The sequence below is a fragment of the Indicator indicator genome, chromosome 4 (assembly GCF_027791375.1).
Source record: "Indicator indicator isolate 239-I01 chromosome 4, UM_Iind_1.1, whole genome shotgun sequence".
In the NCBI taxonomy this organism is placed as follows: domain Eukaryota; kingdom Metazoa; phylum Chordata; class Aves; order Piciformes; family Indicatoridae; genus Indicator; species Indicator indicator.
In genome coordinates this window covers 28,716,068-28,738,891 of record NC_072013.1, presented here as the reverse complement: position 1 = coordinate 28,738,891, position 22,824 = coordinate 28,716,068, and the positions used below count along the sequence as shown (strand labels likewise).

Sequence of the window (22,824 nt, the reverse complement as noted above, 5' to 3'; positions counted from 1 at the left end):
ACTGCAATAAATTTAAGACAGTTCAAGGCACGGCTTAGGTGGTCTGACAGCATGATTGCCGCTGGTGAAGTGAAATCGAACAGTAGTGACCTTGTGCTGGATGAGCATCTGGCATGCCATGTGTTATCCCAGCCTGCTCTGGCTAGCCGTTGCTTGTTTTACACTTGGATTGCCAAATGCCAGCTGAACTCATGAATATCTGTGCTGAGTCCACATGTTAATCATCATGCCAAGGAATGATCATACAAGCCAGTTCAAGCCTGGGAAGGTGATGCTGACTGTTAGGAATGCTGTGTGTGATGCTGCCGAGCGATGCGCAGATGCCTTCTGCTCACTGTCCAGGCTCAGATACTCAGCAAAAGTAGTGATGTGGACTCTGCAGTGTTCCTGGCTGTGGGAGCTACTCTGGGAAGGTACAGGCCTGCTGACCCTCGTGCTGCAGCAGCTCCATGGGTGCCAGTGGGGAAATACGCTCTAGAAGGGAACAAAAGGGGGCATGCTGGTTTCCCCTTCTCTGCCCCGCAAGGGAACTGGAAAGCCCATTCCTAATGGATGCTTTGGCTGTTTTATGGAGTGCTGCGTTTTGTGTGTTGGGTTGCTTCGTGCATATTTGCTTTCTTCTGAAGACAAAAAGAAATCTTTCTTTATCCTGCGCTCTACTTTGCTCTTGCCTGGCCATCATCACATGCTGCTCACTCTTGTCTTTTGCAGTCTGTGAGTGGCCAGACTGGGACAAACCAAAAGATCCATAGTGCTTTCCCTTCTCCCTGCCCTGCATGCCCTTGTAAGAGCTCTAAAGAGGGCAAAATTACTGTGCTAGTGCACAGCAGTGACTGGGAGCATCTGTTGAAGCCACAGAAGAAGCAGTAGTAGTAATTTTTGCACAGCTACTGAGGGTTTGAGAGAATGGGCGTGACAGACAAGGACCTTTCTGCCCACATCCTAGCAGTGGACTGTGTGTAGTGGCATGTGTTGGGGTGTCCTGCTGCCCCAGGCAGAGCAGCCCAAGCAACCCCAGTAGCAGCAGGCAAAGCAGGCAACATTCCCTGTCAGGGCAGCTCTCCTGGATCTTCTTTCAGATCTGTCAGTGGCCAGCACAATCAGTATCTGCCCTGGCTGTTTGCCAGCACTGCCAAGGGCAGAGGCAGCACAGCTGCTGCTAGTTGAGTGCATCTGCCTTGGAAGGGCACATAGACCCTGTACAGGAAGTCAGCATCCAATAAGCCTGTCTGGAACACTTGGAAATGAGGTTAACAGAAGCAGAAGTTTCTACAGCATGCCTACCAAGTGGCAGCTCAAGTTGGCCCAGAATGCTGGAAAGCACTTTTTGGCCTGGGCACTTTTCCATCTACATCCAATCTGTGCAGCAATCAGTCATGCTAAAGAACAGCGATGTGACTCTCCCTGGGCCTGACTTGTAGAAGGTAAAGCACCATATGGAAGCTGATAGCTCAACCTGACTGTGAAAGGTGTCTACAGAGTGAGAGAGAGGAAACACAGGGCCTACACCTTTAAAGAAGGGTGCATGGGTGCCATTTCCTCAGCAACTGAAGCTGTTGCAATGTCTGATCTATCTGTAGTTTCAGTCTCTCTTCAATAGCACTTTTGCTAAGGGGACTATTGGGAAGAACTTTTGCTCCACAGTAAACCTTCAGAGTAGACCGGGAAGTGATTTTTCTTGTTTAGCTCATACTTACTCAGCAAACACTGTTTTGGGGGGGTTGGTTTGTTTGTTTGTTTTTGTTCTTCTTTTTGGGGGTTTGTTTGGTTTTTCAGATTTGGTATTTTTAGTTTCATCCATGAGATTTTTACTTTGAGCTCTGATGGCTCTGCTTTCCTGCTATATCCTTAAGGTTTTATTTTTGAGTTTCCATCACTCTCTTTTTTTTTTCCTGCTTATTGTTTTACTGTAATCTCCCCTCTGATTTCATGTTTCCTCCTTCTTCTCTCAGAAGTTAAACCCTGGAATTCTTCACTACCAAACCCAAGCACTATTTCTGCTACAGTGCCTTTTTAAAACACTGTGATAGTTGAGTAGTGCCAGAGTTTTAGATGTCTGTCTCGTTTGCTGTACCTAAATTTGATGCTCTTTAGACTCAGCCTTCTAACATAGAAAGTCTTCTTCAGGCAGAAACCCATGGGAAGTGTGGGCACTTAGCACTGAATGAAAATTGAGTACTTTGTGTCTCAAGGTGGACAGCCAGAAATTAAAGTGCTTTCAAGCCTGGAGAACTTGTAGAAAATGTTTTCTCTTTCCCTAGTTATCTTTTTATGATTTGCAAGATTGGAGTAGTTCTGCTGTGGAAGGTAGCTGTGAACATAGTGAACCGGTGGTCATTTTTTGTACTCTTGTAATTCAGAATGACAATCCAGATCATTAAAACTCAGTGCATGTGTGCTTGATATTAAACAAATTAGATAGTTCTGAGATTGCTTATTTCTTCCAGAGATACGGGGATGAATTGAACCGAAGCAGTTTGCAGCCCAGCATGTTTCAGCTCAAGGCTGCTAATGACGCATCCTAGAAACAGAGAGCATCAGCAAGTCCTTTGTACTTTACTAATATTTTTCATGCAGTAACAGGAGAGCAATTACAGCTTGGAAGGATGGGAGCTGGAAGGCTGGAGGAGATGAAAAAAATTTGAAGAGGAAAACAGGATTTCATGATGTGAAGGCAGGGGGTTGTGTGGGTGGGTGAGGCATCTGTAAATAGCTGGCACTGACAGCTGCTTTTGAAATCTATAGGAATTTGGAAAGAGAGAGGTAGAACAGCTACAAGTGTGTATGTCTTTTATGGAAAGAGGAGAGCAGAGTGCAGCTTAAGAGGGAAGGAGCAGCAGAGCAGAGACTCCATGGAAGACATCAGAGAAAGTGGAGCACAGACAGAGTGAAGTTGGGGAAGAAAGAGACTAATTCAAAGAGTTTTTAAGGAATGAGTATAAACTACAGTGAAGCTGATGTGACATTCACTGTTTCACTAGTGACTGCCAGGGAAGGGAACAGTGCTGGGGCTGCCTGGTTCCAGCCTGTCCTCCCTCCCCCTAAGTTATCTTTTGATTTATAGTGATAAGAAATTGCCCTTTGTAAGAGCAGGTCGTGGGGCTCGGCTGAAGGATTAAAGCTGAGTCTTTGACCTCTGAGTGGATTGCAGTGGTCGTGAGTCATTGACTCATCCTCAGTATTGGCAACTTGATGGATTCCTAACTAGGCTGTTAGTGGCATCTCAGTGTTGCTGCCAGTGTGCTTTCTGTGTTTAAACTCTGACTTGGAGAAACAAGTTCATTTCAGGCTCTTTGTGTTTCTCTCCTCCTCCTTTTCTCAGCTTTTGCTTCTTTAAATGTAGACTTCTTTTGACAGATCATCTCCATGGTAACTAACAGGACCAGGCTGCCTACAGAAATTGTAGTAATAAAGTGGTTGGTTTTTACACATGATGAAAAGATGATGAAGCACAATGATAGGTGATAAAGACACAGGTAATTGCTCTAGAATAATATTGCTGCCAAGAGATGACTGAACTCCCACACAGAAGATGAACAGATGGTGTATTTATTGAAATTCATAGGCTGAAAGAAGAAAAAAGTAATTGATGGTTGTGTAGGTTTTGTTTCAGTTTACTATGTGCTGACAGAGCCGGGAGAGCCATGTGCCAGCAGATGGAGCCCGTATGCAGAGCTGCTGGCTGCTGTGTTTTGTGACTGGAGAACTGGCGTTTCACTTGAGATCAGAATTCCAATCAGAGCCGAAGCATAAAAGCAGCAGAACTGCTAATTGCTCTGATGCATTTCACTGTTTTAGATCTGTCATACAGCCCTGTTCTATTTTAGAAAGGGTGTTACACTTTTGTAAGAACAGTAGTGGTAGATTATACTAACGTACCGGGAATGGCAACATAGAAGGTAGAAAAGCAGATAGTTGCAAAACTTGTGCTCAGTACAGGTTTGCCAGGACCAGGTATGTGTTTGTGTTAGCAAACAGCAGCTCTAACTTGTTTGTGAACCTTGTTGCTGGAGACTCTCTTCTGCTGTGGCAGTCTGCTCTGCTGAATCCACAGGAAGGCAAAGGCAGAGTGTTTTGCTCTGGTTTCTCTCTCTGTATTCAAGTATAAGGGATAACTGGTCAATTTGATGTTGAGGCTCTTGTGTTGTCTCCTGTGTGGCAGTACCATGGCTCTGGTTTGAATCGCTGCGTTGCTGCTTTGTACTGTGGTGCAGTGGTCCTAAACATGGAGTACTGTGGCATCCCCTCCCACAGGGCTTGGTACATTCAGCTTCCCAAAATACTACTTCAGTGCTGCCAGAAGAACATAAATGTCTCCAGGAATCATTGTCTGAAAGGTCTTTCTCTGAGAGGTGCAAATAACCTTACTCGCTACAAGGAATACCAGCTATGGAGCATAAATTTTTTCTCCCATGTGTAACAAATGCTAACTGTTGAGAGAAATACTGTTGGGAGGAACTCTTTGAGGTAAAGTGCTGGTGGCAGGCTGCTGCCTTCCATGTGGCTGGTCTGTTCTCAGTAGCTTTAGCACCCCTGTTGTGTCTCTGCTGACTCCCATAGCACCATGATTTATTGGTGATAATGTCTGGGTGCTGTTTAGCACATAATATAATTCTCTCTTCCTCTACAGACTGGTGCTACTTTATTGATTGTATAACTCATTTTCTCATCGAGTTTGGTAAGGAAACTGCTTCCCTCTTGGGTTTACATCCAGCTGCACCTACTCACATATTGACTACATTTGTAGGACTTGCATGCAAGGGACTTTGAGGAGGCGTATAAATAAAAGAAGAAACAGGTTCTTTGTGTTACAATGGTAGTGTCAATGAGAATGAAAATAAATATGTAGGTAGTACAGAAGAGATTCTTTCTCAAGGACAATTTGCCCTAGGGAAGAAACTAAAAGTTGCAGGTTTATCACTTGACAGTGTTTGTGTCAAATTCACCCTTCTTTTTATTTCTTCCCTCCAGATTGGCAGGGCCCCCACATCTTCTGTGGCACCTGAAAAACCTGATTTGCATGCAAATTGCTCCCATTTAGGTTAAAACATTGCTGTCATTCTTTCTTCAAACTTCTTTCCTTTTTTTTTTCCTGCAGAAAAGAAAGGTTAGAAAAAGTTACTTAAGCAATACACCTTCTCTGTACAAGATTAAACAGAACTGAAAGTGGAAAGACATGCTTTTTCTGAGACCTGTCAGCCAGCCAACAAACAGCATTAAGTTAGAGATGCCAGAGAGATGTGCTATATTCATGAAAGAACAGGAAAAGAAGGGAAGAGCATGAATCTGAACTCTGAAAGAAACCTGGGCTACCAGATATATCTGGGCAGTTATTCCAGTGCATGAAGCATGGCTGGAGTCATATTACTGCAGCTTGGTGATTGTCATTGTGCTGACTGGTTCCTAACGAGCCTTCTGATTTGTTTTTGGCACCAGCCATTCCCATTGATATATCCAGGCACCTGAGAGGCCCTGCAGACCGTTCCCAGGAAGCTGCCAGTGTCTGAGTGATGTAGGCAGCCTTATGGGATTCTCAAGATGGTACAGGGCATCCTTCAAAGGATAAGCCTTTCTTGAGATAAGGGGCACTGGATGTGTTCACTGAACACAGATTTGTCAGGTGCTTGGTGGCCTGGGTGCTGCCAACTTCTCTCTTGTCTCTCTGGCTTTTTTTGCTGCCCAGCTGCTGGCCTCTTGTCTTTTTCCCCTCCCCGCTGCTGCTCTATCCTTCAGGGCTAATTGAGTGTTTCAGGCAAAGCTGGTCAAAACGTTTTTATTCAAAACTTACTTCCTGGCAGCTAAGCTTGGCAATATCAAATAAGATAAATAAAAAGATACTGTCATTTTTCTGGGAAAAATTCAAAGGTAGAAGCTGAACTGTTGTCACCCGTTGGAGGTGGGGGGGAACATTTCTGATTGCTTTCTCCTTTTCTACTTTCTCTCCCTTATTCCTTGTATATCTGTTCCCCCTCCTCATCTATCCTTTTTTTCCCCCTTTTTTTTCTTTTTTTTCCAACTCCTGCTTGGCTGTGTGAAAACTGCTGGAAAGGTCAAGGTAATCTAGACTGATGTGAAGACTTCCTCTCCGAGTTGAGTGTTTTTCATTCCAAAAATAATTGGATGTTTTTCAATCTGCCTTCTCCCAAAACGTAATGGTTATTCCTGGATTGGTTTCTGCCTCAGATGGACTAAAGTTTCTCTGGTTTCCTTGCCCATCAGGCAAGTAACAGCCACTTGTGCAGAGCTGGGCTGGTGCTGTGCACTGGCTCCTAGACTTCTCCAGCAAGCAGCAAAGCCCATCCTTGAAACTATCTGTCCCTTGGGTATCCCACTGCTTATGTGCACATGGCTGAGGCTAAAGGGAGGATGCTGCTTCGCTATTGCTGGGATGACCTTACCTGGCCAAGAGAACTACTGCTTGTAAGTGTTTATCCTTGTGACGGAGGAGACCCCAGGCTGGAGGAGATCGTGATCAGGTAGAGGATTCATTACTAAAGCAGTGACCTTTCCCTGTGCTACTTGGCATGAATTGAGAGCACCTTAGTAAAACGAACCTTCTGAAGATACAGCTCCAGATTAATGCCTCATATGAGTTTAGGGGAGAGCTGGGATTATGCGATATTTGTGTTACTTTTAAATGGCTGAGTTGCAGGACCAAGAGACTGATATTGACTGATGTCACTTGGGCTGGAGTGGTATGGCAACGAGGCTGGTGAGAGGCCTTGAGCACAAGCCCTATGAGGAGAGGCTGAGGGAGCTGGGACTGTTTAGCCTGGAGAAGAGGAGGCTCAGGGGAGACCTCATTGCTGTCTACAACTACCTGAAGGGAGGTTGTAGCCAGGAGGGGTTTGGTCTCTTCTCCCAGGTAACCAGCAGCAGAACAAGAGCACATAGTCTCAAGCTGCGCCAGGGGAGGTTTAGGCTGGAGGTGAGGAGAAAGTTCTTCACAGAGAGAGTGGTTGGCCATTGGAATGAGCTGCCCAGGGAGGTGGTGGAGTCACCATCCCTGGAGGTGTTCAAGAGGGGATTGGACGTGGCACTTGGTACCATGGTTTAGATAGTCATGAGGTTTAGGGTGACAGGTGGGACTCGATGATCTTTGAGGTCTCTTCCAACCTTCTTGATTCTATGATTCTATAATTCTATGTTGTGAGTTGCCAGGTGATTAGCAGCATGAACTAGCTTTCAAATACCGAGCTTGAAGCAAATGATCGGAAAGGTTCGTATGAAAGGTGAAGTTACTAAAGCACGTTATGTGTTTGATTGGATGAGCGAAAGCTACAAACAGAGCAGTTAATTTTTTGTCTTTTGTTAACAGCTTGCAATCTTATGGGTTCAGATTACTTTTAAATATAAAAGTAATTTTAAAAGTTAAAAGAAAAAAAAAAAGGAATCTGTGGTGCACTGCCAGAAGAAAGGTTGTGCTGTGTCAAAGCAAAGAGCCCAGATGCTGGCTGGTAGTAAGTACCTGAGGAGATTGTTTAAAAACAGAGTTTGTCTATGTGTTCCCAGCTTCTGTTAGTCACCATAGATTTCAGTGTGGCTTTTGATAGCCCACAATGAACCCATACTTTAATTGTCTGGTTTTTGAACCCATTTATGCTTCCAGCCTCTGCAATGTCCTGCAGCACTGAGTTTCATAGGCTTGTGTTGCATTAAACATTATTACTATGAAACATCGTGTTTTGTACCTGATACCTACTCTCTTGTGGACCCTGTAGTTATTTTCTGGAAAGGAGTAATTACAATTCGTTCTTCATTCACCACCTCCATACCACTTACCATTTTCCTACCCCTCCATCTCTGCTCTGATTCCATAACTGCCTCTTTCTCTTAAAAAGGCAGGCTTTTTCCTCAAGTAGAAGCTATCTCAGACCCCTCATTGTCCAAGTTGCCTGTCTCAGTATGCTTCTACTATGACCTTTCAAGACATCTGCACTGTAATGAAGAAAGGAAGTACAGTATGGATTTGTAGTGGTAATACTGGTTTTGTGGTCTTATTTACTAGTTTTCATAGTATTCTTTATTTACCTTGTTGCTTAACACTGACCTGTTTTCAAAGAACTATTTGGATAGTCACTGAGATCCCTTTTCTGAGTGAAAACAGCCGAATTTTGTCCTTCAGCTTCACTGCAAGTAACACTGGTGCAAAATTTGGCTTTCGTACTCTAGGCCTATTGTCATGAGTGTCCTTGCACACCTTTATCAGCTCTGACCCCACTATTTCTCAGGAAGGTGTCCCATTTCTACAACACTTGAAAAAGAGCTGTAATTTAATTTTTATGCTGTTAGGAAGTTGTTTAAAGGAGTTGGTTTTTTTTTGGTCTGCCCTCCCATGATTTTGCATTTAACTTGCCAGAAGTTCACAATTTATTTTTTTTGTTTTCCTCCTCTGAACATGATATTTGCATTCTGAAGGATATTCTTTTTCCCCTTTTTGTCTCTACTGCCAGTAATTGCCTCAATCTGCAGTTCAGCCCTGAACAACAAATTGATTTTTTTGGGTCCTTTTGAAGTATTTTGAATTGCTACAAGTATCCTGATATTTTCCTATAGTACCACTACAAGGTCTCCTGGAAGTATTTCCACCTCTGTAGCTATTTCTTTTTACTGATTTTTATGTAGTTCTCCTTTTTTTTCAAATCCAAGCTCCTTGCTTAGATTTCTGTGGGCTTTTTTTTCTTTGTATGGGGTGTTAAAGAATAGCTGTTCTCATGTGTCACTAGGGACTAGCTGCTTTTCTATTGCAGATTTTTAACTAGTTATTTATAAAGTCTAAAAATAGTGTTTTCATCACTCTGTCAAGATAGTTTCCCAGTCTGTGTGGGGTAACTGTAGTCTCAAATCATTCCTGTTTTCTGTCTGCATAGGCAGCCTCCTGTAGCCCTCTGGACAGTGTCGCAATCAGGTTGGTTTTAAACTAATCTCAGACCATGCTATTTTAACATGTCATGCCATTTCCCCACTGGCCTTCCTTGCTCTTATGTTCTACTGCTTCTTGTATTTGGGGAACTCCAGCTTCCCACTGGGCTTTTTCTTTCCCTGAGCCTTATCTTGCTGTGTCTCCCTTGTGTGAGTCCCTCCTCTCCTGCAGCAGCATGGGGCTTGCCTGCTGAGAAGTGGGACTGTGTTGGATGCAGCCCATGTCTCTGCACTCCTTGGCACAGAGCCTTTTGTCTCTGAAGATGGGGAATGGCCTGATCTTGTAAGAAGGCTGTCCTTTATTGTAGGAAACACATCACACTGTGGTGTAAACCCAGAATATAGATCAACAGTGTGGATGTGTCTAGAGCTGGGCGTGGTTGATGACAAAGACTTGTAAAACAGGATCATCAGATCACAGAATGTTAGGGGTTGAAAGCATGAAGTTCAACCCCCCTGCCAAAGCAGGATCACTTAGGGTGGGCTGCACGGGAATGCATCCAGATGGATTTTGAAAGTCTTCAGAGAAGGAGACTCAACAGCCTCTCCAGGCAGTCTTTTCCAGTGTTCTGTCATCCTCACCACAAAGAAGTGTCTCCTTGTGCTAAGGTGGAACCTCCTGTGTTGTAGTTTGTACCTGTTGTTCCTTGTCCTGTCACTGGGCACCACTGAACAGAGACCGGCAGCTTCATCCTGACACCCACCCCGCAGATATTTATAGATGTTAATTATATCCCCTCTTAGCCTTCTCTTCTCAAGGCTAAACAGCTACGGTTCTCTCAGTCCTTCCTCATAGGAGAGATGTTCAAGTCCAGCAATCATCCTTGTAGCTCTCCACTGGACTCTCTCCAGCAAACCTCTGTCTCTCTTGAATTGGGAAGCCCAAAACTAGACACAGTATTCCAGGTGTGGTCTTACCAGGGCAGAGTATAGAGGGAGGGGAACCTCCTTAGACCTGCTGGATATGGTTTTCTTAATGCACCCCAGGATGCCATTGGCATCCTCCCACCCTGTCCCCCTGCAAGTTCTGTGTCATCAGTGAACCTGCTGAGTGTGCACTCATTTCCCTCATCCAGGTCACTGATGAAGACATTGAACCAAACTGGACCCAGTAGTGATCCCTGGGGAACACCACTGGCCACAGGCTTCCAACTGGGCTCTGCACTGCTGACCACAAGTCTCTGAGCTGTGTTGTTGAGCCAATTACCAATCCACCTCATGGTCTAATCATCTACCTCACTTTTCTTGAGTTCACCTATGAGGATGTTGTGGGAGACAGTATCAGAAGCCCTGCTGAAGTCAAGATAGATGATACCACTGCTCTCCCTTTATCTATCCATTTGGTTGTGCCTTTGTAGAAGGCTATCAGATTAGTCAAGCAAGATTTCCCCTTAGTGAATCCATGCTGGCTACTCTTGATATACAGAGTTACGCAAGTACGAAAGAAGAGGTGGGCAGGGAGTTCGTGTTCACTGTCTCACAAGGCTTGAGAGGTATCAGAGGGAGCTGCTTCAGGAGAAACAAATCTTCATGCAGTGGATGGTAGATCTGCAGAGATCTCTGCTGAAGGGTGTGTTTGGTGCCAAAAGTTTACCTAGGTTCAATCCAAGGCTAGTTAAGCACCTGGAAGAAAACAAATCATATCAGGCTTAAGAAGTCCTTAGAAATGGACACGTTTGAAGGTGAGAAGGCTACTCAGGAGAATGCACATTGGGTGTCCCATTTCTGCTCTTTCAGCTGTGGTTGGAGAGCAGGCTGCCTGAGGGAAAGGTGTCCTTACAGGGAAGAAAGGCTGCTTGGGATTCACTTGGGCTGAAGCTTTTCCTATAGGTTTTGATTTACGCTTCTGATCTCCACCAGACCTTTGCTGAATTGAGTAGGTTGACACTGTCTTCTACACAGTAGGCAATTAATCAAAGACTGACTAATCAGCTCTAGCAATGGCTGGCACCTTGCAGAAAGGCTGGGAATTCCTTATGTTCTACCTTCACAAACCAGTTTTATGCTCTGAGATTTATATCCAGTTAATTCTATTGAACTCTGTGGATTCACTGTAAACTTTAATTATTAGAACCTCTGAAATATAATAAAAGTTACTTTACTTAGCAACCTGAACTGGGAATTTAAAAACTAAGTTCTGTAGATACTTTAATTACATTGAGTAGTTTTACCACGCTATTAAACTTTAGCTGAAATCTGTCATCTCTCTGAAATGAAATACCTTGAAAAATGGTTGGTTGAGCAATACAATCTAGACTTTTATGTAGGGTTTAAAAGTAGCTTTATTCACAGGTCTTAATTTTCATCTAAATCGCTTCCAAAGTTAATGCTTGACACTGCTGAAACCTAGAACTTGACTTTTGAGCTAAGGTTTTCATTTACCAAGCTGCAGTAGTTAATAATCACTCAGTAATGTTAACTGCCACCTAGGAGGAGTTTTAAATTGAAGATGCACTGTGAAATAAGATAAAATTCAGCAAAGCAGAACAAACGTGTACAAACAGTGTTGCTGCACAGAACAGGCTAGCATGGTCTGTGCTGGGACTAAAGCAAAGGGCAGCAAAAGGATTCAGTTGGAGCCTGTAGCACTGTCCCAAAAGGAGCAAACCCCTGCTGACATCATTGGCCAGAGTGACGTGAAGGTGATTTATTTTTTTTTTTTTTTCAGCCAGGCCTATGTATGAGCTCCCAGGTGGTTTTCTGAACCCCCTTTTGACTTCATTTTTTTCTGCAGCAGAACAGTAAGCAGACTGTACTTTGTGTTGTTGATGCTGAGTTTTACTATGATGCTCCAGAAAATCACATCTGTTCCCTTTCTGGTAACAAATGTTCAAATTTCTGATTTACCAATGATAATACTCTTACTTAAAGTAAATTGCCACAGGCAACTGTGGACACTGTCTCTTAATGTACTGCAACTTTCTTCCGGTTCCCCTCCCTATCACCCTAAACTCTGGAGATCCTCCTCTAACTTTTTCCATTGCTTTCCACAACTGATTGACAAGTGGAGCCCAGATAAACTCATCTCTGCTATGTTGTGTATTGTAGAGGCTGCCACCTTTGCTTGGCTTTTTCTTAATGACTTTGGGGTCTTTTTTGGTCAATTCTGTGACCTAAATCATACTGCCGTTGCTAAAAGCACAATCTTTTTGTGGCCCTCCAGTCAAATCCCAGGCTGGTCTATTCTTGAAACCATGTTTTACTGATGGTGAATCCCCAGTCTACATTTTGCCTGCACTGTTAGTCTTGTGGCTATCTTTTAACTGTATGTTTTTCTTTTCATTGCTGGTAGGTAACTGTGTTGTATTCAAGCAGAGTTCCACAGACTCTGGAAGCGTAGTTAATCTGTTGAAAACGTGGATTCCCTGCGTGTTCAGGGGCATGGGCATTTCACCGTGCATTTGAGTTTTCTCTTCAGAGTTACTGAAAGTTTTTGAGGACCATTGTTTTGATATCCATTGTTAAAGTCTTTGTTCCCCTCCTTGTTTCTATCTGTATGCAAACAAAAAAATTGTTGTTTCAAAGCATGTCTGGAGCTGAACTGGGTTGGCAGCACATCCCTAGCATCCTCCTTTCTCCTGCTTACAGTGGTACACTCCCGGCAGATCCCTGGCTGTCATTCAGGTATGCTGAGCATGGACAGATGACAGTGCTTGTGCATGCCACATAGTGTGAAGGTTTCTGATAACATTCCTGGTGTTTTTGGCTTCTTATTGGCCACCTGTATTTGTTCATGCATCTCCAAATGGTTTTACTGTGTATCACAAGCAGCTGGTCTCTTTCCTTCAGTCTGATACTGCTGCTTATCAGTGTCACTGGAATTAAGTTGCCATGTTTGTATGTGGCAAGGGTTTGAATTATCTAAAGTTGCTTTGGAGGCATCTTCCTCTTATTTGGCAGTGTTTTCAATCAGTGCACGTGCTGCTTTTGGCTGTTGGTTTGTTTTCTTCCTGAGGTACTTTGTTCAGTTTCCCTTATCTTTGTCAAGTTAGCTGTTAGTGTGGATATTTCGCTCTCTGCCATTTATACTACTTTTCATGGTAAAGTAGTTGCTACTGCCTGTAATCCAGGTCTGTCTCATCTGTCCAGCTATATTGATGTAGCCTGTGTGCTAACTTAGTATTTGTGTTCTTGTTTTGGTTACTTCCCTGGACAAAACTATTGCTACAGCTCTCTGCTTGCATTTTTTGAGATTTAGATCTGCTGTTCTCCATACTCTTGCTTGTAAGCTGGACTTGTGTAACCCACATGATCTCCATTTAGTTTGATGCTTTCAAAGTAGCATGAGGACTCAGTTGCAAGGTGAAGGACACTGATCTGTTTCTTGATTTCTGATCAGAACTTTCCATTTTTTGTGGGTAATTCCAGCCTCCCTTCTTCTTGCTTGCAGTTGTACGTTTGGGTTGTATTTCTGGCAAGACTCTTTTTGGGTGCTGGAATATTATTCTTTTTAAACCCATCTACCTTTAGTTAGAAAAAGAAGATCCTTGCCATTGATTTTCAAGTCTCTAAGTGGGCTTGAACCAGCTTTGTGTGCATAAACTTTGGAAATCCATCTCTTATGGAGTTTGAGTTGGACTGCCTGCTTGATGTGTTTGAGTTTGATGTGCTTGCCAGCTTGCTTTTGGTGGGCATCCCACTAGTCTGAGTGTTACACCAGACAGTCCTTCCTCCCACCTTCATTGTAACAGTGAAAGAAACGTGAGTTGCAACTGAGACCTGAGAACCTGGGTTTCCCCTAAAACTTCTGCAAATTTCTGTGAACTGGAATGCTCAGATTCACTTCAGACACTTTAAATCAGTGGGAAACTTTTTCACTGGAATAAGTGAGCACTGGAGTCCAAGACTGGGATAGAAGTCAGGATTGAATCCAAAAACCCATCTGTGAAGTGTGTGGCAAGCCTGCCCATCAAGCAGCACATACTGGAATAGCCACAGGGAAACTGATCAAATTGCTGCTGACTTAACAATCTAAATAGATATTCTCTCTTTGCATGCTTTGGCAAACCAGGTCAGATTTCTCTACTAGAGGCTTAGCAGGCACGTGGATTTTGTTGATATGTTGGATGATAGGCAACGCGGACTGTGTTACTCGTGGGTGATGGCTTATGGTCTCATTTCATTCAGTTTTCAAGTGTGGTTCTGGGCAACCAAAGCTGAGTTTGGTCTGTGCCACTTGATAGGCATTTTTGTGAGGAAGTGCTAGCAAAGTGAAAGCATGAGTTGTTGCTGCATGTGTGCAGTTTTATTGCTATTTGCTGCACAATAATGGCTTTGTTCAGCCACTGGTGAGTGCTGTGTTCATTGACAATGGTTTCACAAAGGAACTCAAATGACAGTGGTGCATGTTGCTGTTGTGTCAGTTACTGGTGGGGTGTCATGGAAGATATCCCATGGCTGTTGCTTTGTGCAGGAATGAAATACCCATGCCAGTGCAAAGACCCTTGGCATAACTGGGTCATGCTGGAGTTGATTTTTGGTGGGGCCCCGGGTGCTCATGCTGTTCAAGTCCTCATGAGTTCTTCACTCCCCAGCAAGGTATGTGGCAATATGGGGCCTAGGGATGGATGGGGGGATGTGAGGGGCAGCTGGTAACTGGAATCTTGGGAAACCCTGGCTCCCTCTTTCTCCCAGGATTTGTAAAGCTTCCTGTTTCCCCTTCCCTCACCCCTTGATAACTCATCTGGGTCAGTGCGAGGATTGCCCTGTCAGGTAGCTTTGCACATAGTAAACCAAATTAATTAAGTAATTAAAGGGAGAGTTGATATTCCCTGGCTGAGTAGTGACTACAGGGAAAGTGCTGGCCTAGTTTTGCTTCAGGGCTTCTACAGGGTAACATGCCTTATGTTCCACATAGATCAGAGAGGGTCTGAACAGTGCTCATCTCAATTTGGCTCAGCATGGCAAGCTGCAGCTTGTGGGGAGGAAAAGTGTGGCATGTGAAGGCACCAAGGCCTTTGCATGGCTTTAAAAAGACAAATTCAGATCAATGAAAAGCTCAGACAAAATACCCTCTCACCAGTGCACATTGAAAAAGAAGGATTGGTAATCAGTTTATGAGGAGTTCTCTGAGGTGCCTTGGCAAAGGGCTTTCAGTGGAGCTTTGACAGAGGGTGTGGCTGGTGGAGCACCAGGTGCTGGACACCTGCAAGGGATCTTGCTGCTCAGCTGAGATGGAAGAACATTACGTTGCTGGGGGAACCAGATGTGCCATGGCTCCCAGGTGAAAAGATGTTTGATCTTTAAAATAATGGCGTAAAAGTTTGTGAAACACGTTGTCCAGGTTTGATATTTAGTGGAACACAAAGGGAATATTTCTATGCTTTAGCTGATGGTTAACAAAGAGCAATAAAAGCTGAAAATGTTTTTGAATTTCTGTCAGTTGTGCTCTAGCTCTTTTAATATAGTGGTTCTGGAAAAAAACAAACAAACAAAACCCAAACCAAACCAACTGAAAACGGGCAGTAGAGTTGAAAAGGATGAGAGTTTATTCTTCTAATGTTATTGTGGCATTCTTTCTGGACTACTTTTTCTATTGCAACTTTATAAATTATGGATTTAAGAGTAAATTTTGGAGTAAGAACTTAATGTGGGAGAGCAAGGAAAACGCATGGGAGTCAGGAATGGAAGAAGTAAATGGTTTCTTGGTTTCTTACTCTCCTTCCTAAATGTGACAGTGCTGATGAATTCTGGAAAAAATTGAGTAAAAGTGAATACACATCATATTAACACAGAACAGTGGAAGTTACAATTGGAAGAGTTCAAGAGTAAGGAAATAGTAGAACAATCCGTGGGAAGAAGTTTGGAGTAAGTGACTTCTCTGTTGCAACGTTAGTGGCAGTGGCATGGGTGGAGGATGTTTTTCCTTGGTGCTGGGTAAGCTGTGTTGAATCTGAGACCTTCCTCCCTCTTTGGCAGCTCATTTTCACTACTTCACTTTTCAAGCCGTTACTTGGATGTTTATTTTCAATCATAGTGCTGAACTGTCCAGAATCCTTTCTCATAGCTGATCTCAGCAGATCTTTAAGGGATTGTTTTCAATTCTGAATGAGGGAGGAAATTTCCCACTGGCTTAGCAGATGAGGCAAATCTCCTGGGCACTGGATGAAACTTGCTTAATCAGTTGCTTCAGTGACTAGTGTGACGTAACTAAACTTTGTGTTTCCCTTGTTGCTTTGCTGCATCCTTGTATATTTTTAGCTCAGTGCCACAGCCATCACCTTCTGCTCTGGGACCTCACAGGGCTTATCAGCATGATTACTCAGCCATGCCTGATGTTAGCATCACAGAAACAGGGAGAGGCTCTCGGTTGGGAAAGAGCCCTGTTGAAAAGCATGTGTCCCAGTAGTGACCTTTCACCTTTGCCTTTTGCCTGCAGCCATCACACAGCCCAGGGAAACAGACACCCTCTTCAGTTGCCTGATCCATAAGGAATCTGATGCAGCAAGACTCACTGAAGTCAGGGGGATTGATACCTGCTCAGTAAGACTTTTTCTCGCTTTTGAGTTCTAAGTAACTTTTATTCTGAAGATGCCATCCTCTTTAAGATCTGCCAGGCAGCAGCTTTTGCAAACAAGGTCATCAGAATGCCTTTTTTTTTTTTTTTTTTTTTTGTTGTGGGTGGGGCAGGGTGGGGCAGGGAAGGGCAAAAGAGTTGCATTAGGAACGCCTGCAGAAAATTGCCTTGGAACAATTTGCCTTAGGCAAGATACTGCTGATAGCTGCTTAAAGCCAGCTTACAAATTGATACAGACAGTGGAGCCAGAAGCCCTTCTGGTTGGGAGCAGTCCTGTCTGAAAGCCCCTGCTGAGCGTACTGCCCTCCTTCCCCCCATTTTCTGTCCACTTTTCCCTCACTCTCTCATGTTGTGAACATTGTGAGTAGATCAGTTCAGATGTGTGATTTTGTTTTACAGCCTTTCTGTGCTGTTTTTGGGGAGCACCAGATATTCTGGAAGTTGAAAACAAAATTTTGTACTCATTAATAGATTGCTGGGACGAGCTCCAGTTTCACTGCAGAGAGACCTTTTACAGGCAGAGACAGTAGAGGAGCGTTTTCCCTGAACCCTGGGGAAAAATAATCCTTCTACTAGGAACCAAATTTACACCCAAAATTCACATTCAAAATTCACATTCAAAGGAGCATGAGTTCACATAAAGTATCACCGAACCTTCCTTAAATATACATTAAAATAAAAAAAAAATAGGAAAAAACCCAGGAGTTGAAATCCATTCTCTTTTTTCCTCTGTATTCCCCGCCCCCCCCCCCCCCCCCCCTCCCCCCCCCCCGCTTCTCCTTCCCTGCCCCCTCAGTGAAATGTGACTTTATGTGTCAGAGGTGAAATCTCCAACTACTCATGGGTATGTGTTGGGATCAGTGCTGTGGTTACGCATTTTGCTCCAAGAACGCTTTTTACCATGGTCTATGCAAAGCCCATCAGCAAGCACAGAACTTCTGGTGCAGCTTTGCTCTTCTAGCCTGGAAGCCCACAGCAATGGAGCAGGGCCCAGCTACAGGCTGGGCAGAGATGTTCAGGGAAGTCATGAGTGGCTGAGGCCTGGCAGGCACAAAGGGTAGGCTGCTTCCTGAGGAGGAATGACTGCTGTGATGCTTATTGTACTTTTTCACTGCAAATCTGTGGGAATCCAGGATGGAAAAAGTACATTTCTGAAGTAGGTCCAAGATATTTATGACCAGAGTGTGACTATAAGCTGATAAATTATATTTGTACAGGAGAGAAAAAAAAAATCACCCACAGTTTCATGATAAATGAATGGTATCTTTTTATTAGGCAAATTTGTCAGCAAGGTAGTTGTTAAAAGAAAGATTTAACCCTCATTATGTGAGAGAAGTAGGAAAGCTACAGGTGAGGCTGTGTATTTTAAGCAAACCCCATCAGAAGCAGTGCCAGCTTCTTTATCTCTTATTTCTGTGGCTAGCATTCTTTTGGTGGCTGTCACATGTTTACTAACCAGCAGCCTTCCTTCTTCCTTGGGCCATTAAATCAACACACACATGCAGGGAAAAGAGCATGAGCACTACTCCTGCTTTTGAAACTCAGGACTTCCCTTCAACTCTGCCCAGCTGTGTGAATGCTGCAGATCCTGAGGATTTTGCAACCTGTCCCAGGAGGAAAGCTTTGAAATGTTTTACTTGTGAGAAAAGTGTTCTTGTGAAATTCCTTTGCTGGTTTGACTTGTCTTACTGCTTTATGTGAGCTTGGTTAAGGTAAGTCTCACGTTTTGAATGGTTTCTGGCTGTTTCTTGGTAAGAAGGCAGCTTTCCTAATTTGTTACTTTGATGACAATTACAGTTTGAAATACAAATCCAAGTGTTGCAAACAGTTGTTACCTTTGACTTGCCGCCTTCTTTGGCTTTTCTTGAAATACAAAGGTCTTGGAAATTGCAAGTAATGAAATAGCAGTTAGGCTTCTCTTCTGTTTTCTGCTTTGACGCTGTGGTATTTCCTGCTGTTGTTTCAGATTTTACTCTAAAGCAATAGTAAGATCATAAATCTAGATCCATAATGAGGAACACAAGTGCAGAGTATTTGCATTCTGCTTTAGCAGAGAGCACACCTGATCATTGTGCAAGGGGAAGACATGGATACTTGCAGGTATTTGTGAGTGAGGTAGGTTAAGAAAAGGACCTAAATGTAGCACGGTGGCAGCAGGAGGAAATAACTGAAGGGGTCCAAATAAAGTAGCAAACAGACTCTGTAGCTTGGCTCGTCATGTCTGAAAACATCCAGCGAACATGTTGCACTTTATTCTTGTGGTCCTTTACGTCAAGTGTTTTGCAGAATGCATGTGTGGTTGTTTGCTCATGTGGGCTGGACCGAAGCATCAGAACTGCAGAAGCCCTTGATATATGTGGAATCTATTTTAGTCTCTCTCAATTGCATCTGTTTTGGCTAACAAACACCTCTCTCTTCATCCCTTCTTCTCACTCTTCATACTCTGAAGCGGCTTTCCATTTATTCCTGAGAGTGGTCCAGCATCACAGCTTTAGCTTGAAAGAAACTCTGGGCAGATGCTTTGAAACTTGTTAATGCAAATGAATCCAATGAGACAGCATTGTGGTTGCTTTCATCTAGAGGGGGGCCTGTCTCACAGATTTCGTAGAGCCAGGATCCTGCCTGGCACATTGCTTTTTCAAAGGAATTATGGATGATGTCTTGCATCATCAACATTTATTTTCTCTGAGATCATCCCTGCTCCCCATTAGCTGGGTGACAACTCTGCTTTTGATTTCCATGTGTTTGATTTTCAATGCCCTGTAGAGACAGATATTTTGGGCATAACTCCCAGGGTCCATTTTTGATGCAGTCTGCTGAACTGAGATTAAGCAAGGCTGTGGAGTGCCTGGAATAGAAAGAAGGCATGATATAGGAAAGAGTAAGGTTAGGAAAGCAAGTGTAAGGAGCCAGCTGTTTTCCTGGCCATGGAAACCGGCTCTGATTCCCTCTTTCTCATGCCTGTGGGACATCATTGCTTCTCTCTTATCACAGAGCCTTTGGTTAGCTGAGCGATGACCTTCTCCGTGCAGTTAACTGGTGTGCTATGCTAATGTGGAGAGAGAAATGTTCACGTTGATGTGCTAGAAGGTGGCAGTACTTGCTAAGTTCTCCACTCTGTTAAATATCTGACTCTAATAACCACTGGCACCTTTTCCCCCAAGCATTTATTTTAATGGCTTCTGTTATTGTTAGAACATATTTTTCCAGGGTGTAGGTCACTTGGTCAATACCAGAGGCATAGAACTCTTCCACAATATGCCCTTTCTTTGAAACCACACCCTGCTTTATGAGCCTTCTGCTTTTAAAAACTAACAGTTCCTTCATCCTGTTCCTCAAGAGCTGAAGCCTGAGCTTGGTAACTGGCCCAGGTCCCAGGGAGCCACATGGTGGGACAGCATCTCCCTTGCAGGTGTCCTTCATACCAGGACAAAAAAAATATCTAAGGGTGCCCTGCACCAATTGTGACAATACAGTGAGTTAATCTGGCAGCAAACAACATGTGTGGAATGAAACTCAGTGTAGGGCCTGTGGCTTTTAGGTTCAGAGGGTGGTGGGTTAGTGTCCTCAGAGATGCAGTAAAGGATGACCCAGGAGAGGTCAAGGAGTGCCAGAGTGCCATGGTTGAGTCTGCTGTTCAGATTCTCTGATTCATTTTGGCAGTTGCCTGGAAAGGTCATAGTCAGGTGATCTTAGGTCACAAAGTGCTGAGGGTTGTTAGATGGTAATTGGTGAGTTCATGGATATGAATCTGATCGCCACCAAACAGAATTTCTTGCTTTAGCACCAATGTGAATGTAGAAAATTCATCTGCTGTTTGTGCCTCTCTTTGTGGTCCCTTGGTTGTGCTAAATGCCAGATTTATCATCTGTCTTTGTGGCTGGGTTTAAATGCAGGGAGTGGAAACCTTTAGTGGGGCTGTAGAAAGGTTGGTCTTGCTTCTTTAAGAAGAATTCTAAAAAAATCAGTTACTGTTTGTGCTTTCAAGGCAAATTTAGCCACCAAAGCTGCCCTTTTAGCACTATCAATTAGAGGTTTTAGAATAAGGCATGTGTTCTATGCTGCAGTTTGACAGCAGTCCCCAGTCTAGGAAGGTCAAGAGATACATGGTTGTCCCACTTTCTCTTTTTGGTCAGCAGTCGGCCACTCCTGCTACTTGTGTTTAATGGGAGCTGGAAAAGAGACAGTGTGGCCTGAGAAGGCTCAAAACATGTAGCACCAGGCCTGCAGGGAGTGTATATTACCAATATTGGAAATTTTTTTTTCCAAAGGTCAGGGGTAGAGGCATAAATTCTGTGATGGTCTTGCTGCCTGCAGGCAGCACTCAGTGGGCAGCCAGCCTCCTCACTGCCTGTTCTCTCTGCAGCCTGCTAGGCATGTGCTGAGTGCAAGTGTGAAGTTGCCATGAAGACCGCAAGCACACAGGGGCCTCCTGCTGTCCCTCACCTCTTTCTGTAGTTGTCAGGAGATAACTGTGGCCTACAAGGAGCCAATAAATGATGGGTTGAGGAGGAGCCAGGGGTGTGTTCAGAGGGTGCCCTGCTTTGTGTGGGTACATGGGCTGCTCTCTGCAGATGGGAAATCATCTAAGGATTAAGAGATTTGGTTTGATTAGCTGAAATCTCCTGTTGGCAGCACATTTCCAGTCCCTGGAGCAATGGAGATCAGACAGGTTGCCAAGGCAACGCACAGCCTTCAGTGAGAGGTTTACTGCAGTATCGTCCTTGGTCAGTTGATGGAGTAGGGTTTATTTAGGTCTTTGGGGAAAAAAAATGCTGTCCAGCCTTTTGATATTGTGAGTCATTCTGCCTTGGGTCAGATCAGTGGAACTAAGAACAAGGTTTTGTGGATGAGAAAAATAGGTACATGAGAGCATAAAGATCCCAGTTAGATTCTTTTTTGAAGAGGTGAGAGCACTTCAGTTTTGAGTGGAGACAACTGATTCTTTATTATCCCCCAAATAAGAGAGAAACAGCAACTGAGATCTTCCTTTCTTCTCTCACTTCTACTTTTTCCTTTCTCTCCCAAATGTAAAATACTTGGTTTTGTTTGCTAGAAGGCTCTGTGCTCACAGCTGAATTACTGACCCATACCAGTGATCCTTCCAGTTTGACCTTCTGTCACCCTCCATTCCCCCTGTTGCAGAAACCTTGATAAATTCAGCTTATGTAAGTTTTCATGCCGTTATGTTATTCCTCCTCTTTGTACAACTTGGGAGATGGAAGCTCATTAAGTCACCACTGTGTATTGGCCTTACAAATATCAAAACGTTCTGGTGAAACTTAAACTAAATATAGAGGAGATATTTTTAAAAAGCTCTAAGCTCCAACTCTCCAAGCTGATTTTGTTTGAACAGGAAGAGCAGGCTCCAACTTCAAGCTTCCATTGTAATTAATGATTACAACACATTCCTCTGCTGTATCAGATTTAGCACCTCATTAATGTGTGTGGTATTTTGCTTGTACGGCACAGCTGTAGTTAAAGTTGAATTAGTGTTTCCATTATAAACCCATGCTTTTGAAGTTTATTACTCAGACACATAAGGTTTAGTCTGAAATGAAAATTGCCATTGAGTTTGTCAGTTGGGAAGCAATTTTTGGTCCTTCAAAATTTGGAAGGAACAAAACACACACACAAGTAAGCCACTCCGCTTATTAATAATCCACATTTTAGAAAGCATTGTAAATACAAGTTTACATGATAGCCTGTGACAGCTCCATAGAATGTCAACACCCACACACTCCTGGGAGATGTGTCATCTTAAAAACCAAAATAAAAGCCACTTCTTTACACCACTTGATGGGAGGCAAAGAGAAGGGAAGAAAGACTTAATATCAATGAAGGAAACTTATTAAAAAATTCAATATATATTCTTTATTTAGAAACATTAAAGTAGGACCTTCAATGGAGAAAGGCATGATTAGGAATAATTTCAAATACCATTTGTACTTTTAACTTTTTGGTGCCTGTACTTGGCTCAGTAAATGCATTTAGCAAGAAGCAGACAGTCTCATTGTCTTCTTATCACATGTAGCATCCCAGCCTTTGACTGTCCCTAAATACTGGACTCTTAAGGTATGACCAGATCATGCTGTTTGCAGCAGCTATGCTGCACTCAGTGTATGAGGCAAAATGTACAAGAAAAAAAAACCTCTAGGGGCTCCACAGTTTGTGACTGTGCCCTTCTACAATTGGCTTTAAGGCTGAACCACTGAGAAGCAGAACTTTTAATTGGGATGCTTCTGAGGCCTCTTCTTGGCTGATTATTTCAGTGGTTATACACTTATGACATGCAAAGTTACAAACAACTCTATGATGAAATTACCAAATTCTCAGTTAGCACCATTACCAGAATGGATGGATTTTTTTTTTTGTTGGCTGAAAAA

General features: G+C 43.5%; 1 protein-coding gene across 1 annotated transcript in view; it reads left to right on the top strand.

The window, feature by feature from the left end:
* Positions 1–312: 312 nt before the first annotated feature.
* Positions 313–22,824, top strand: part of SYT16 (synaptotagmin 16) — an 81,091-nt gene continuing 58,579 nt past the window's right edge. Inside the window, exon 1 of the mRNA XM_054400670.1 lies at positions 313–413. Coding sequence (XP_054256645.1) covers positions 313–413 — 101 coding nt within the window. The remainder of the gene's footprint in view (positions 414–22,824) is intronic.